The 17,147-nt window shown below is 48.7% G+C and overlaps 1 protein-coding gene across 1 annotated transcript in view; it reads left to right on the top strand.

The window, feature by feature from the left end:
- Positions 1 to 17,147, top strand: part of DNAH14 (dynein axonemal heavy chain 14) — a 111,907-nt gene that overhangs the window by 36,379 nt on the left and 58,381 nt on the right. The window contains exons 29-38 of the mRNA XM_036453372.2: positions 890 to 943; positions 2,153 to 2,298; positions 3,244 to 3,312; positions 5,813 to 5,999; positions 7,204 to 7,280; positions 8,293 to 8,464; positions 9,792 to 9,881; positions 12,010 to 12,144; positions 13,861 to 14,076; positions 15,722 to 15,815. Coding sequence (XP_036309265.1) covers positions 890 to 943; positions 2,153 to 2,298; positions 3,244 to 3,312; positions 5,813 to 5,999; positions 7,204 to 7,280; positions 8,293 to 8,464; positions 9,792 to 9,881; positions 12,010 to 12,144; positions 13,861 to 14,076; positions 15,722 to 15,815 — 1,240 coding nt within the window. The remainder of the gene's footprint in view (positions 1 to 889; positions 944 to 2,152; positions 2,299 to 3,243; positions 3,313 to 5,812; positions 6,000 to 7,203; positions 7,281 to 8,292; positions 8,465 to 9,791; positions 9,882 to 12,009; positions 12,145 to 13,860; positions 14,077 to 15,721; positions 15,816 to 17,147) is intronic.

Genomic DNA, 17,147 nt, shown 5'->3' with positions numbered 1-17,147 from the left:
GGGACGCCGATTCCGTGAAGAGGTTCTCAGCGTGGGACGGGCCCGCTCGGTCCCTCAGACCACGCTCCGGCCCGTTCCCGGGGGGCTGTTGGGTGTCGGGAGCTGTGCTTTGTGTCTGCCCGGAGCGCCAGTGGACCAACCAGCCGGCCTGCGAATGGCTTTATTCCCTTTTCCCTTCCTGCAAGAGCGACCCATTTACTTTGAGCCTCATACAGATTATTGTCTCATCTTGGTGATGAATGGCTGTGTGTGTGTGTGTGTGTGTGTGTGTGTGAGAGAGAGAGAGAGAGAGAGAGAGAGAGAGAGAGAGAGGGGCAGGCAGGCACAAGAGACAGAGGTATCTGATGAAAGGATAAAGCCCATGACATCACTGGAATTCTCTTTTCTTAGTTTTATTTATTTTGGTTTTTAAAAAATATATATTTTATTTATTTATTTATTTTTTACAGAGAGGAAGCGAGAGGGATAGAGAGTGTGAAACATCCATGAGAGAGATACGTCGACCAGCTGCCTCCTGCACACTTCCTACTGGGGACGTGCCTGCAACCAAGGTACATGCCCTTGACCGGAATCGAACCCGGGACCCTTCAGTCCGCAGGCCGATGCTCTATCCACTGAGCCAAACCGGTTTTGGCTCTTTTCTTGGTTTTTGTTTGTTGGTGTGTTTAAAAAATGACCTTAATGCTCTACATACAAATCGGACTGTTATGACATGGGTGCCTTCCGCTCAGTTCCGCTGTGTGAGTGTTTAAATCTGGTGAGCGATTCATCTCTAATTGCAGACGTTTTCTCAAAAGAACGAAGACACTCACTCCTCGGGAAGCGTCCACCTTAGTTGTTCTGGGTCATCAGTTAAGAACTTTGTTGAAATGACATTTCTGTTTCCCAGTCCTTAGGTAAACACTGCGTGGTCTTCAACTGCTTTGAGGATCTGGATTATAAGGTAAAGCTCACAGACTCGGGTAGAAATAGTATGCAAATGAAATCATTCATTGGGGATTGGAAGAACAAGAAAGAGGTCTTAGAGGTATATTGAGTAGTAATAGAACTGTAAATGCTATTAATAATTTAAACTAATAGAATAGAAATTTAAAAGGTGACATAAACTAAAAAACATTATACAGTTTGCCTTCATTCAACTGAACTACTTCTGGAGATTGTGTTTTTCAAACTTTTTGATATATATATGTGTGTGTGTGTATGTGTGTGTGTGTAGATTTTTATATATGTAGAGATATATATATATATATGTAGATTTATATATGTGTAGATTTATATATGTAGATTTATATATATGTAGATTTATATATGTAGATTTATATATATGTAGATTTATATATGTGTAGATTTATATTTATATGTGTAGATTTATATTTATATGTGTAGATTTATATTTATATGTGTAGATTTATATTTATATGTGTAGATTTATATATATGTAGATTTATATGAGCATATCAGTACTCTTAATTTGTTATATATATAACAGGCTCTTCCACGTATGGTGATGGTTCGGAACTATGGCCGAACCTGAATTTGATGAGGGAGGGAGAGGGGATGAGGGAGGGAGGTCCCCAGATGCTGTCTGGCCTGACCGTGGCTTTGTCTTGTTGAGCCTTGTTTGGCTGCCAACACTTACAGATCAACAGATGCCGGTCCCTGAACACTGGCCATCTGGCCGCTCCGGGCTGGCACCATCACAGGTGGCACAGCCGAGGAGCAGCGGGTGCTGTAGCTCCCCTCCCCTCTGGCCAGTTCCCTGACCCTCCTCCCCAGCAGCAGCCCCGTGTAATCCCCGAGTCCTGTTCTGCCCCAGGACCAGGAGCGTCTTCCTCCACCATCCGCAGGACCATTGTCCTAATGACCTTCCCGGGAGCGGGGCTCTGCCGGGCACCAGCCCAGGAGCCCGAGCTGCCCAGGGAGCATCCGAGTTGGCGATGGGTGTTCAGGCGTCAGAGACGGGCACTCGCCTTGCCCAGCAGCTGGCAGACCGGACTTGACACCAGAAGCCCGAATCGGGGAGGATTGGCAAACGGCATTCGCTTGGTCTGGGTGAATGGGAAGAAGATGCAAAAATGAACATCTAAGTCAGACTGTTCACCTGCCAAGCAACTTTCAGTAATCTCTTATTTTATTATTTTTATTTTTTAAGATAATGGGGAAATTCTTCTTGGGACTAGTCCAGTCGGGAGCGTGGTTTTGCTTCGATGAATTCAATCAGATCGACGTGGAAATCCACTCAGTGATTGGCTCCCTGATCCAAACCATTAAGGCGGCCAAAGACAGCTACTCCGTCAGGTACCGTCTGCGCTTATGGTCACGGCCACGAAGTGTTCTCTTCCACAGGAAGTGCTGGGGGCGGGCGGCCCGCTTACCCATCACGTTTCATTTTTTTATTTTTAATTTATTGATTTTTTTACAGAGAGGAAAAGAGAGAAAGAGGGACAGAGAGCTAGAAACATCGATGAGAGAGAAACATCCACCAGCTGCCTCCTGCATCTTCTCCCCCCTCCCCCCACGGGGGATGTGCCCACAACCAAGGTACATGCCCTTGGCCGGAATTGAACCTGGGACCTTTCAGTCCGGAGGCTGACGCTCTATCCACTGAGACACCCTGGTTTCAGCTCATGTTTCTTTTTCTTGGCAGATAATGGGACAAAATATTTGAGTTGAAATGTTCTCGGTGCCTTTTCATCTTCCCATGTTTCATTTGAAGAAACCCAAGTTTTTATTCTGTCGTACCCTCCCCCCCCCCCGTAATTCTGCTTCTTTTTCCAAAGCGAATTATGCTGGTCACACACCTGAGCCCCCTCTTACCCCGAGACTCTGGGTTAACGGACTTTGTGGGAAAGTCTTGTAGCGATGGCCTGTGTGTGTGAGCTTGCTGATGTTTACTAACCCAAGTGAGAACGATTTTCCCTCTGGGTCAGTCCAGGAACTGGCAGAATCGCCTTCGTGGGCACAGCGGGGCATGTGGGTCTGACACGCCTGGGCCCACCCAACATTGCTAACGCGAGCTAGTGGGCATCCACTTCTCACGTCAGTGATGGAAGGGCATCATCGATCACCTGCTTCCACACGCCCCCGTCTGGGTGGGCGTGTGCCCTGACCGGGAATCAGACTATGGCCTCCTGGTTCATAGACCCATGATCAGCCCCTGAGCCACGCCGGCCGGGCCCAGTTGTAGTCTGAACAAACTTTGGCCCAGAGCCCTCTCGGTGATGCCGCTGGCATGTCTTGTAGGTTTGTCCTGGAAGGGAAAAAAGTCCGCATCAACCTGTCCTGTGCGGTGTTCATCACCATGAACTTCGGGTAAGCGTCCGCTCATCGGCAGGCCTGAGCCTGTAGCTGCCATTCGCCCGCCTCTGCTGTCCGAGCCCCTCCGCCAGTCACACTGTCACCATCATCACCACCATCATCACCGTCACCATCTCCACCATCACCATCACCATTGTCACCACCATCATCACCATCACCATCACCACCATCACCATCTCCACCATCACCATCACCATTGTCACCACCATCATCACCGTCACCATCTCCACCATCACCATCTCCACCATCACCATCACCATTGTCACCGTCACCGTCACCACTATCATCATCACCATCAACACCATCACCATCACCATCTCCACCATCACCATCACCATCACTATCTCCACCATCACCATCTCCACCACCACCATCACTGTCACCACCACCATCACTGTCACCATCAACACCATCACCATCAACACCATCACCATCACCATCGTCACCGTCACCACCACCACCATCAACACCATCACTGTTACCACCATCACCACCACCACCACCACCACCACCACCATCATCATCACCACCACCATCACCACCACCACCACCACCATCACCACCACCACTATCACCACCATCACCATCATCACCATCACCTTCACCATCACCATCAACACCATCAACACCATCACCACCATCACCATCACCACCACCACCATCACCACCATCACCACCATCACCATCATCACCATCACCTTCACCATCACCATCAACACCATCACCATCACCATCACCATCTCCACCATCACCACCACCACCATCACCACCATCACCATCACCATCACCTTCACCACCACCACCACCACCACCACCACCATCACCACCACCATCACCACCACCACCATCACCACCATCACCACCATCACCATCGTCACCATCACCTTCACCATCACCATCACCACCATCACCATCACCATCACCATCACCATCACCATCACCACCACCATCACCACCACCATCACCACCATCACCACCATCACCACCACCATCACCACCACCACCATCACCACCACCACCATCACCACCACCACCACCACCATCACCACCACCATCACCACCATCACCACCACCACCATCACCATCACCTTCACCACCACCACCACCACCACCACCACCACCACCACCATCACCACCATCACCACCACCACCATCACCACCATCACCACCATCACCATCGTCACCATCACCTTCACCATCACCATCAACACCATCACCATCACCATCACCATCACCATCACCACCACCACCACCATCACCACCACCATCACCACCATCACCACCACCATCACCACCATCACCACCACCACCATCACCACCACCATCACCACCACCACCACCATCACCACCACCACCATCACCACCACCACCATCACCACCACCACCACCATCACCACCACCACCACCATCACCACCACCACCACCATCACCACCACCATCACCACCATCACCACCACCACCACCATCACCACCACCACCATCACCACCATCACCATCACCATCACCTTCACCACCACCACCACCACCACCACCACCATCACCACCATCACCACCACCACCATCACCACCATCACCACCGTCACCATCGTCACCATCACCTTCACCATCACCATCAACACCATCACCATCACCATCACCATCACCATCACCATCACCATCACCACCATCACCACCATCACCACCACCATCACCACCATCACCACCACCACCACCATCACCACCACCACCATCACCACCACCACCATCACCACCACCACCATCACCACCACCACCACCACCATCACCACCATCACCATCACCATCACCATCACCGGCAGCTGCTGCTCTGCACCTGTCCGCAGGCACAGTGCCCTGTGTGCTTTGGAGCAATGGCGTTTCCCTTCAGGGCAGCCAGGCCGAGAGGGAAAAGAAGGGGAGGGGAAGGGAAGGGGAGGGGAGAGGAACAGGAGGGGAGGGGAGGAAGGGGAGGAGAGAGGAGGGGAGGATGAGCAGTGAGTTGCAGAGCTGGTGAGAGGAGCAGAGGACTGAGGAGGCAGCGCTCACTGGGGTGGAGGTGGTGATGATGGTGCAGATGAGCTGGGAGGAGGCACAGGAAGACACGATCATGAATGAAGCTTTGTGAGATGAAAAGTAGGATAGAAACTACCTCCTAAACCTGTTTCCCAGTGGTGGGCAAACTCATCGGTCCACAGAGCCCAATACCAACAGCACCACGATGGACATGTCTTTGGAGAGCCACACTTTTTACACTTAAACTTCTAACACCACTTCTTCAATACAGACTCGCCCAGGCCGTGGTGTTTTGTGGAAGAGCCACCCTCAGGGGGCCAAAGAGCCGCCTGTGGCTCGAGGCCCACGGTTTGCCGACCACTGGCTGTTTTCAGACACAGATCGCACAGATGCCAGGGGGATTTTGGGGGGTTACATTACGGGGCGCCGCGTGTGGGAAGCTAAAACGGGGTGCTTCCCCTCCTTGTTTTCCCACGCCCTTCAGGCACAAGGGCCACGTCGACCTCCCCAACACGCTGAAGTCCCTCTTCCGGCCGGTAGCCATGGTGGTGCCCCACTCCCACATGATCGCCGAGACCAGCCTGCTGGCCGTCGGCTTCCAGGCGGCAAAGTCGCTCTCCAGGAAGCTGGTGACCCTGTACCAGCTGGCCAGCAAGCAGCTCTCCCAGCAGGTGCCGCGTCCCTCCGGGGCGGGTGATGGGGCAAAGCTTGTTTTACTTCATTTACTTTATTTATCCTCATCCAAGGCTAAGTTCCCATTGGTTTTTAGAGAGTGGAAGGCTGAGGGAGGGACAGAAACAGCGATGTGAGAAGAGCACACTGATTGGTTGCCTCCCGCACACGCTCCAGCCAATGCTGGGGACCGAGGCACCTGCCCATGGCCAGAATCGAACCCGTGACCCGTCGGTTCTCGGGCCAACGATCTATCCACCGAGCCAAACCGGCCAGGGCTTAATGCCATGTTTAGTACCTTTAATACTTATTAAATGTTTTAAAAAAATTTTTCTTTATTGATTAAGGTATCACATATTTGTCCTCAGCCCCCCATTCCAATCCCCCCTCCACTCATGCCCCCACCCCCTATTGTCCATGACCACCGGTTAGGCTCCTATGGGTGCACATAAGTCCTTTGGTGGATCTCTCCCTTTTATCCCCAGCCTCCCTCTGAGGTCCGACAGTCTGGCCCATGGCTCCTTGAATCCGGGTCTGTTATTGTTCGTCAGTCTATGTTGTTCACCATTTCCCCCTAGATGAGTGAGATCATGTCCTACTGGAAATATACTTATAAGAATTAAAGATGAGACAAGCAATAATGGTTATGCTGAAAGGCATATGAATCCATCTGTAGAGAGTTTCTTTCTGGGCCACCAGTTCTTTTGAGACCCAGTTTCAATGTCAAACAGTTCCTTATGTGTACATGTCAGCCATGATATTTCAGTTCTGGATGGTGGGCAAATGGTGGCAATGCAGGTCCGACCCTCTACTGTTCTTTTTTTTTAATTTTTATTTTATTTTATTGATTTTCCACAGAGAGGAAGGGAGAGGGTGAGAGAGTTAGAAACGTCAATGAGAGAGAAACATCGACCAGCTGCCTCCTGCATACCCCCTACTGGGGATGAGCCCACAACCAAGGAACATGCCCTTGACCGGAGTCGAACCTGGGACCTTTCAGTCCGCAGACCGACACTCTATCCACTGAGCCAAACCGGTTTCAGCCCTCTACTGTTCTTGAAGGAGACTTTTAGGAAGCCTTCGAGGCAAATGGAGCTCATGTGACTGTTCCTGTTCACAGCAGCGGTGACCAGGGCCTTATTGCCCAATTATTTTATATTCCTTCCAAAACGTTAGTCCTTCAACTATTTCCATGTTTGATAGGATCACTATAACTTTGGCCTGAGGTCTCTGAAGACAATTATAATAATTGCGGGAAAGAAGAAGCAGAAGTTTAAAAGGTCAGTGGAATGTTGAATTGTTGGGTCCAAGGGAATTACACAGCACTGGGCACATAACCGGGGGAACATTTCTCTACTGCAGTGTTTCCCAAACTTCTGACATATGTGTACCCCTCGTCCTCATGAGAACGTAGAATTCGGCGCAGCTAAGCACGGTGCAGTGCACATCCCCACCAAACTCCGGTGCAACGCGTGCCCCCACCAGACTCTTCCCGTACCCCTGGGGGTGCGCGCACCACACTTTGGGAAACTCCGCACTGCAAAGCGAGGTCTTTCCCGGGAGAGGATGGGAAAGGAGTCAGGTGGTTCCCGGGGTCCCCAGCCGTGGACCCGGGCACGCTCTCCCTCTCCTCCAGCTATTTAATAAATCATTATGTTCTTTTTCATCGGCCATTCGTTAGCATGAACTCATTTCTGCTATTTGCAGCCACACACACACACACACACACACACACACACACACGCGCGTGCGCACACACACACACATGCCCTAACCGGTTTGGCTCAGTGGATAGAGCGTCGGCCTGTGGAATCAAGGATCCCAGGTTATATTCTGGTCAAGGGCATGTACCTTGGTTGCGGCTGGATCGATGTTTCTCTCTCATTGATGTTTCTAACTCTCTATCCCTCTCCCTTCCTCTCTGAAAACAAAACAAAGCAAAACAAAACAAAACAAAAACCAAAAAAACCCACCAATGAAATATATATTTTAAAAAAATATTTTTTAAAACACACACAAACAAGTAAACAAAAACAACAATAACCCTCTCTTGATGCAATGCCCATCCCTGAATCAGCAGCTGGGCATGGCATGGCCTTGACTTTGCAGAGAAGTCAGAGCCCATCCCTGGAGCTGGGACCAGACAGACCCGCTCCAGACCTCAGAGAGGGAGAGAGGGCGGGTGGGGGGGCGGGGGGATTGGCCACCTCTCCAAAGGAGCATGAATGCTCTTTCGTGCCAGCCGCACACGCCCGCTCGCCCACTCATTCCCTTTGCTTCCTGTCCTCCCAGCGACACCAGGGAGAGCCTCTCCGAGGCCGAGGAGACGCTGATCATCATCGAGGCCGTGCGAGAGGCCAGCCTGCCCAAGTGCACGGCCAACGACGTCCTCCCCTTCGAGAGCATCATCAGCGACACGTTCCCTGGAGCCACCGTGCCCAAGGCCAGCCAGGCGGCCCTGGAGGTGAGACCACCTGCAGGAAGCTCTCACCCATGACTTCGAGGTGGAGGATTGAGGGAAGGAACGAGCCGAGGCCGGTGTGTGGCTCAGTGGATAGAGCGTCGGCCTGCGGACTGAAGGGTCCCAGGTTCGATTCCGGTCAAGGGCATGTACATTGGTTGCGGGCACATCCCCATTGGGGGGTGTGCGGGAGCCTCTTTCATCAATGTTTCTAGCTCTCTATCCCTATCCCTTCCTCTCTGTAAAAAATCAATAAAATTATACACACACACACACACACACACACACATATATATACATATAATTTTTTTTTTAAGAGAGAAGGAACACGCCATGGATGATAACAATCGCACTTCTTTCTGAATCGCTCTATTCGTGTTATCACATTGGGGGTGGGAGGGGCAGAGATACTTGGAGATCTGTGTCTCCCCTGCCCTGTGCTATTGGGGGTGGGGGGGAAGGGGGGATTGGCTGGGAGGAAGGCTCCTATACGTTTTGTTTGCTCCAAGGGAGTCCCCCTCTCTCTTCCCTTCCACCAACACCCCCCCACCCCCCAAAATCAGGGCAAAGTCATTTTTTTACTGTAGGGTAAACACTCGTACTGTGGTTACAGCTAGTTCTGAAGCATATTTTAAAGCATGAGTTCTTAACCATAGGGAGGATCTGTGGATTTGCTACTGGAGCCTCCAAATACAAAATCTGGATGTACTGCCCAGCCTGTGTGGCTCAGTGGTTGAGCGTCGAGCCATGAACCAGGAAGTCACAGTTGGATTCCTGGTCAGGGCACGTGTCTGGGTGGCAGGCTCCATCCCCAGTGTGGGATACGTAAGAGGCAGCAGATCAGCGATTCTCTCTCATCATTGGTGTTTCTATCTCTCCCTCTCCCTTCCTCTATGATAGGGGTGTCGAACTCAATCAGAGAAGGGGCCAAAATCTAAAATCCAACCTAAATCGCGGGCCGAATGGTTTACTGAACAGTCATAAACTGTCATTGTGATGGAAACGCAGCGGAGTGCAGTGATGACAACGCGGTGCGGGCCACATTGCAAGGCCTGGCAGGACGGATTTGGCCCGCGGGCCTTGTGTTTGACACATGTGGTCTATGAAATCAATAAAAGTGTATTTTTTAAAAAATTTTGGATATATTGTATTTTGGGTGGAAAAATAGGTTCTCATTATTCTCGGGTTGGCAAACTAAAAATTTAAGAACCATGATAGGTCAGTATTTGGTACCTAGTTAAGAGAGATTTTTTTTTTTTTTTTTTTACGATTATACACCAAGAGTTTGATTTGCGGTGCATTTTAAATTAACGTGTTTCTTTTCTTCTAGAAAGTGGTCTTGATTGCAACACAGCTGTTGGGCTTACAGCAATGGCCAGCTCAGAAAGAGAAAATCATACAGTTCCACAACCAACTGCAGGTGAGTGTAGGATGGCGTGGTAGCCGTTCTCTGCCCGGCGTTTTAAAATGTCTGATCCAGGAGAACACAGCAGGAACTGACAAGGGAGAGCCGTTGCCACTGCTCTTCAAAGTGAAGTGGTTTATTGATTAACTGTTTACCTAGACTTTGTTTGATCCTTCTCAACAAATTAATCTTTTCAACCTGCATCCCCTTAATTGTAAACAACAACAACAAACAACAACAACAACAACAAAAACCCACTGCAAACGTGGTGTGAAGTGTCTACATTCCACTAGTCTTCCTTTCCTGAGTTGCCACCTGGAAGAACATCAGACTGTGCATTTCCCTGGTTACTAGTACAATTGTACTTCCTGTGATGGCTTTACTAGAGGCCTGGCCTGCAGGATCGGGCCAAAACCGGCTCTCTGACATCCCCCAAGGGGTCCCAGGTTACGAGAGGGTGCAGGCCAGGCTGAGGGACCCCACCGGTGCACCACTGGGGTGGGGGAGGGATGGGGGAGGTTGGCCAGCCGGGGAGGGACTGGAGGGGGGCTCCAGGGCATGCCTGGCCCAGCTCACTCAGTCCTGATTGACTTGACCCCAGCAGCAAGCTAACCTACTGGTTGGAGCATCTGTCCCTGGTGGTTAGTGCACATCATAGTGACTGGTCAGCTGCCCATCTGGTGGTCAGTGCACGTCCTGGCAAGTGGCTGAGTGTCCTTAACATACCATTAACATAGTATGCTTTGATTGAATGGCTGACTGGTCGACTGGACACTTAGCCTATCAAGCTTTTATTATATAGGATCAGAGGCCTGATGCACAAAATTCAAGCAAGGGTAGGCCCTTGCAGCCCCGGCTTCCGAATGGCCAGCCGTTCAGTCGATTTGCATATCACGCTTTTATTATTATAGATAGATTAGCCTTTTGGATTTTCTGTGACTTGCCAGATTATGTAACGTACTCGCTTTTCAATTGGCTTATTGGTCTTTTTCTTAGTAAAAGTAGATTTTTCACCGAAACTGATTTGGCTCAGTGGATAGAGCGTCAGCCTGCAGACTGAGAGGTCCCAGGTTAGATTCCGGTCAAGGGCATGTACCTTGGTTGCGGGCACATCCCCAGTAGGGGGTGTGCAAAAGGCAGCTTATCGATGTTTCTCTCTAATCGATGTTTCTAACTCTCTATCCCTCTTTCACCCTTCCTCTCTGTAAAAAATCAATAAAATATGTTTTTTAAAAAAATTTTTAAAGTAAATTTTTCATGACATAATGTCATAATTTTGGATTGCCTCTTTGCATAGCCAATTCATTCTCTAAGTCTTGGCATTTGAGGAACATTCATGGAGTCCAGATGTGCAAGAGACTTTGTTAATGCAATAAAATTTACGGATCCTTTTGTAATAGTGGTTTGTGCTTTTGTGCCTGATTTTTCAAAATATTTTTTTATCTCATGAAGGTAGGGAGGGAGATAGGAATTACGGAGGCTACCATGGAAAGGATAATCAGAACACAGAGATAAGATGGAGCCAAGGAAAGCCCAGATAAATTTTATTACAGAATCCCATTGTAGGGAAAGGTACAGGAAGAAAAGAGAATTGAAAAGTAAGATCAAGTGAGAAAAATCTCAGTTGGAAATTACTATTTGAATTTTAAACTTAGATTTCTGGCCATAGCTGGTGTGGCTTGTGGGTAGAGCATTGGTCTGCGGACTAACTGACCAACAGGTGATCCATGAGGTCCAAAAGGTTGGGGGCTGCTGGACTAAAGGGTCCCAGGTTCGATTCTGGTCAAGGACACATGCCCTGGTTGTGGGCCTGATCCCCAGTAGGGGACGTGCAGGAGGCAGCTGATCCATGATTCTCTCTCCCCATTGATGTTTCTCTCTCTCTCTCCCTCTCCCTCTCCCTTCCTCTCTGAAAAATCAATAAAAATATATTTAAAATAAATAAAATTAGATTTCTGGTGATTTAAAACATTAGCCTAGTCAATAAAGACAACCCAGATTACAATAGATTGAACAACAATTTGAAGGAAGGATTTTGTGGATACAGTTAGAGATGTGTTTACAAATAAGAACCTTCAAGTTTCAGCTCAGTTGAACCATGAGGAAACCAAACCTAAGCCATAATTCTGCCATTTTGTTCTAGGCTTGTGTTGGTGTGATGCTAGTGGGCCCCACAGGTGGAGGAAAGACGACCGTGAGGAGAATTTTAGAGAGAGCATTGATGCTTTTACCGATCCAAGAGTTAGTATCCACTGAAACAAGAATCTCTATTTCACAGGTACATGTTCCATGAAATACAGTGTTTCTCTGTTCGTTAAGATCGTATTTCATGCTTCCGTTAGAGCGTCGTGTTCTCTCTACGTAAGTTGTTGTGTCCTTGTTAAACGCATCGATAGGACTTTTGTATTTAGGAATCATTTGAAGTGAATGGGACTGTTTTTCATTTGAATCTCAAACTGGTCATGGCAAGTGGAAACTGCAAAGATTGACTTGTGTGTTTATTGTATGTCTACTCACCTTGTTTAATGGAGTGGTAGGTTATCATTTTTTTAGACAATCAGTTGGATCATTTTCCAATGAATATAATTTTGTACCTTTCCTAATATTTATGTAACTTATATTCTTCACTTACTGCATTGATTTGCCCTTCAAGACAATGTTAACCGTAATATCTTATTTCTTACTTTATCTGGAATGCAGTTAATATTTTATGCATTTAATATATTTACTCTTGGTCTATGATACATATCCATTATCATACTTTAATATTATCATTTTTTATAGTAATACTTTTTTTTCTGTTCTCATTATACTTTGGTTTTTGACTCCTAGAATTTACGAAATGATTTTAGCATCTACTTTTTCTATTTTAATTGGTTCATGTACTAAGCTGTGTTGATAGATTTACTAATGTTAAATTATCCTGGAATTCCTAGAATAACTCCTACTTTTCCATGATATATTTTTATTCAATATAAAGTCAGACTCCAATACATAGTGTATACTTCAGTTATCTAATATGAAGGGATATTAACGTAATAGCCAGGATTTTTAGAATAAATGACTTGAGCCTTATGGCTGATTTTAATAACATCCATTCTTGATAGTTCCTTGGATATTGCTTTCTCTACAATGGACCTTTCTTTGGAGTGAAAGATCTCTCCAAAAACCCTCTGGTAACAGCCAGGCAGAAAAATTAAAGAATTGCACTGATGCTGGAGGGATGAATGGGCCCAGACTTCCCAGACACAGGAGGGAGGGAGGCTCCTGCAATGACCCTCAGAGAAGGGATGTTCTGAGCCCGGCCCAGAAGGTCGGAATGGGGCACATCACGTTGGCATAGAGTTACATTTCTCGGGCTCCAAAGTCCCCTTCCCTTCAGCCCGTGTCCAGAGTGTCCGTTACATGTCGGAGCTGGGGTGCTAGAGCACTCCGGTTGATTCCAGTCCATTGATCCATACGGGAGCCCCAGGTGACCACAAGCCCTGAGGGCCTGGGGGAGGCACCCCTGCCCTGAGAAGAGAGACTTCCTCGCCGGAAGCTCATAGGTTTCGGTTTCACATGCTCCCAGGGGCCACGCCCATTCGGACTTGCTTTCAGGTGAGATTGACAGGCACCTGTCCACGCCACTCAGCTCTAACTGGGCATGCACCCGCCTGGTTTTCCCCTTCCCCCTGTCCTGTTGAATGACAGCCAGGTTGTTACGGTGGCATCCGTACTGTCGTTAATGTCTTTAAAAACCACTCTGGCCGAAACCGGTTTGGCTCAGTGGATAGAGCGTCGGCCTGCGGCCTGAGAGGTCCCAGGTTCGATTCCCGTCAAGGGCATGTACCTTGGTTGCAGGCACATCTCCAGTAAGGGATGTGCAGGAGGCAACTGGTCAATGATTCTCTCTCATCGATGTTTCTAGCTCTCTATCCCTCTCCCTTCCTCTCTGTAAAAAAAAAAATCAATAATATATATATATATTAAAAACATTCTGGGTTTTTCTCAGATTCCAGGAAGAAAGGGAAAAGTGGACACTTGTGTTTTAAATCCAAAGTGTATCACCATTGGGGAGCTATTTGGACAGCTGGATCCTAACACCATGGAATGGAGCGATGGGTTATTGTCAGCAACCATTCGGAACTATGTCTATTCCAACAGTTTGAAACCTTCCAAGAAAGACGGTGATCTCCCGCTAAAGTCAAGAATCTCCGATGTATCTAACGTAAGTGTACTAGGGAATGATTATTTTTATTGGACTATTGGGGATTATTTCGTTGTGCCTGAAGACTAATATTAAAGCATTGTTAAGTACGTACTAGGGTAAAAGTGAATATAAAAATTGTGATCGCCCTAGCTGGTGTGGCTCAGCAGATAGAGCATTGGCCTGCAGACCAAAGGGTCCTGGGTTCGATTCTGGTCAAGGGCACAAAACCTGGGTTGTAGGCTCCTCCCCCAGGACTCATGTGAGAGGCAACCAATCAATGTGTCTCTCTCACACTGAGATTTCTGTCTTTCCCTCTCTTTTCCACTCTCTCTAAAAATCAATGGAAAAATATCCTCAGGTGAGGACAAAAAAAAAATTATGGTCATTGTTTAAAAAGAGAAAAATTATGATCATTTATTTTTTTTAAAAAGCACAAAATATCCCATTCTGTTTGAAAATAGTAAACAATAAAATGAAATTCAAGATGCTCACTTTTGAAGGAACACAGTGGTGGACTAAGTGATGATCTGGTTATCACCAATATACCTTACAAATGATTGAAGGGTCAGGGGCTTGATTCCCGGTCAAGGGCAGGTGCCTGGGTGCGTGCAGGAGGCAACCAATTGATGTGAGTCTCTTTCTCTCCCTCCCTCCCCGCTTCTATCTCCACCTCCCTATCCCTCCCTCCCTCTCCCTTCTACTCTCTCTAAAAAAAAAAAAAAAAAAAAAAAAAAATCAGTGCAAAAATTCTCCTCTGGTGAGGATTAAAGATCAAAAGGCATATAATATTTGACTCCCATTTTTTAAAAATCCAGATACAGGAGGGCGTAGCGCCCAGCCATGGCTTGTGGGCAGGGACGCTGACCGCAGGCTTCTGTAATGAGAATAACAACTGGGAAGAGCGTTGGGCTTGCTTGCCTCCGTGCTGGGGCCGGGACTGGGAAGTGACTGTCGCCGTTGGCCGCATTGCACAGGCCCAGCGTCTGCTCTCCTCCTGCTCCCGCCGGCAGAGGAAGCCAGCCCACTCAGCCGGTGCCACAGTGCTCGCCCCTCTGGGGGGATAAACAATTAAGCCCCCGGGTAATTGGGAGTTAATATGGGCATCGAGCAAAAGAGCAGAATTCCTGAGGTTGGCGTGAGAACAGCTTGTGTTCCATTCACAGGGGTGTGGGGTGGGTGGGGAGGGAGTTACCACACACTGGGACTCCTGGGCTAAATTCCATCGGAATTGCCAAGGACGGGGGGTTAGAATCTGCGGGTCAGCAGACCCTGCAGGTGATCCTTGAACCTCGATGGTGAAGGAAGGACTAGGAACACGACACATCCAGGTGTCCACGTGGTGTTGGTAGAGATGGTGGAGGCTCAGGGACTCCTGCTCCCCCCCTCGTGCTTTGCTGCGTTCTTGGAATGTTATCTAACAAGACCCTACCATCTTTCGGGGTTGGCGGGTGGGACGGAAAGGAAAGAATGTTCTAGAAGAACAGGACCTGTGGTCCCAGACGTTACCGTCCCCCCCGCGGTGGAAGCGTGGGGGTCTTCTCAGCCCCGGAACCTTCTGCCTCTTCTGTGTTTATCGCAGAAGAAAGCGTATTGACACACAGTCCGTTCTCCTGGGGAAGTGTGGTCACGTGAAAATGTAAACACGATTGATGGCTTATTTCAGGTTTTCCAGCTCCACGCCGCTGCTATCGCAGACGTGGACGCCACCAGGTTTAAGAAAGAGATGGAGAAGGAGGTTCCAGTTACCGAAAGCGAGAGTAAGTGTCAAGATTCCGTTTCCTCTAGATGACGGATGAACGTAAGAAGGCAAGCAGACCCAGTCCTAAACTCCCTCATATATATATATATATATATATATTTTAAACATTTTTGATGCGTGCTCTTGTTCTTGCGCTGTTTCTTTCTTTCTTGTGTGCGCATCTGACATTTGTGTGATTTTTACCACGTTATCTTACCGCCCGTGCAGTTACCGTATTTTTCAGACCATAAGACGCACTTTTTCCCCCCCAGAAGTGGGGGGGGGGAAAGTCCCTGCGTCTTATGGTCCAAGTATAGCCTACACATATACTTTTAAAAAAAAGGTTTTTTACTTGCCCGGCTCTGTGTGGTCTCTGTGTGCTTGCCCGGCTCTAAAATGGTTCTAAATGCTGCTGTTTACTTTACAGGGTTGATTACATGTGTTTATGACTGTGCTGTTGGGTTTTAATGCACATAAAATATTTTAGGACACTATTTGTTTCAGAATCTTTTTTTCTTCATTTCCCTTCTCTAAAAACTGGTGCGTCTTATGGTCCGGAGCGTCTTATGGTCCGAAAAATACGGTATGTTCTACTAGTGGCCCGATGCGAGAATGGGCCTTGGTTCCTCCAGCACCACCTTGGTCTGGCCAGAGCAGCCTCTCTGCCTTCCCACGCTGCCCAGAGGCCCCCAAGCGGCTGGGGTGGTGCAGAACGCCCGCGTCCCCAGCCGCTGGGCACCCGCATATGCAAATTAACCCGCCGCCTCGGTTGGGTTGATTTGCATACTGGCTCCTGATTGGCTGGTGGGTGTCGCGAAGGTACGGTCAATTAGCGTGTTACTCTTTTATTAGGTAGATGGACACCAGGGCTTGCGTAGGGACCTTTTGGTTTACGCCACGTCGTTGTTACAGGTAGAAATACCCTGGGCGAGCAGCAGCCGGGCCACACTGCAAGAGAGTGCACCCAGGGGACCCCACGCAGGCTGTGCACGCCCGGGCCAGATCATGCCACCGAGGCATGGTCGTCTCGAGGGCATCTGACACCCAGCGGATGTCGCTGTGCTGTGTGTCAGGGGACAGAGATGTTCAGGACGGGGTCTGTCCCAGAGACGCTGTCAGTCCCTGCAGGACCCCGACCACCATTTCTGTGCCCCCTGGTGACGTCCGGACAACACCGCCTCAGGAGGGAACTTATGTTCCAGACATAGATAGGAACCTCAGCTGTAGCTACTGCTTCCTTAGAGCGTCTGTGTTTGTGCCTGTGACTCCTCGGTGTTCAGTCGGGGGGAGTCCAGGGATGGGGCGCAGTCAGTGTCCTTTGGAGGGTTTTTTTTTTTTTTTTAAGAAAACC

This window comes from Pipistrellus kuhlii, unplaced genomic scaffold (assembly GCF_014108245.1).
Source record: "Pipistrellus kuhlii isolate mPipKuh1 unplaced genomic scaffold, mPipKuh1.p scaffold_m20_p_25, whole genome shotgun sequence".
NCBI lineage: Eukaryota > Metazoa > Chordata > Mammalia > Chiroptera > Vespertilionidae > Pipistrellus > Pipistrellus kuhlii.
The sequence above is the reverse complement of the archived record's forward strand: the minus strand, read 5'-3'. Positions and strand labels throughout refer to the sequence as shown.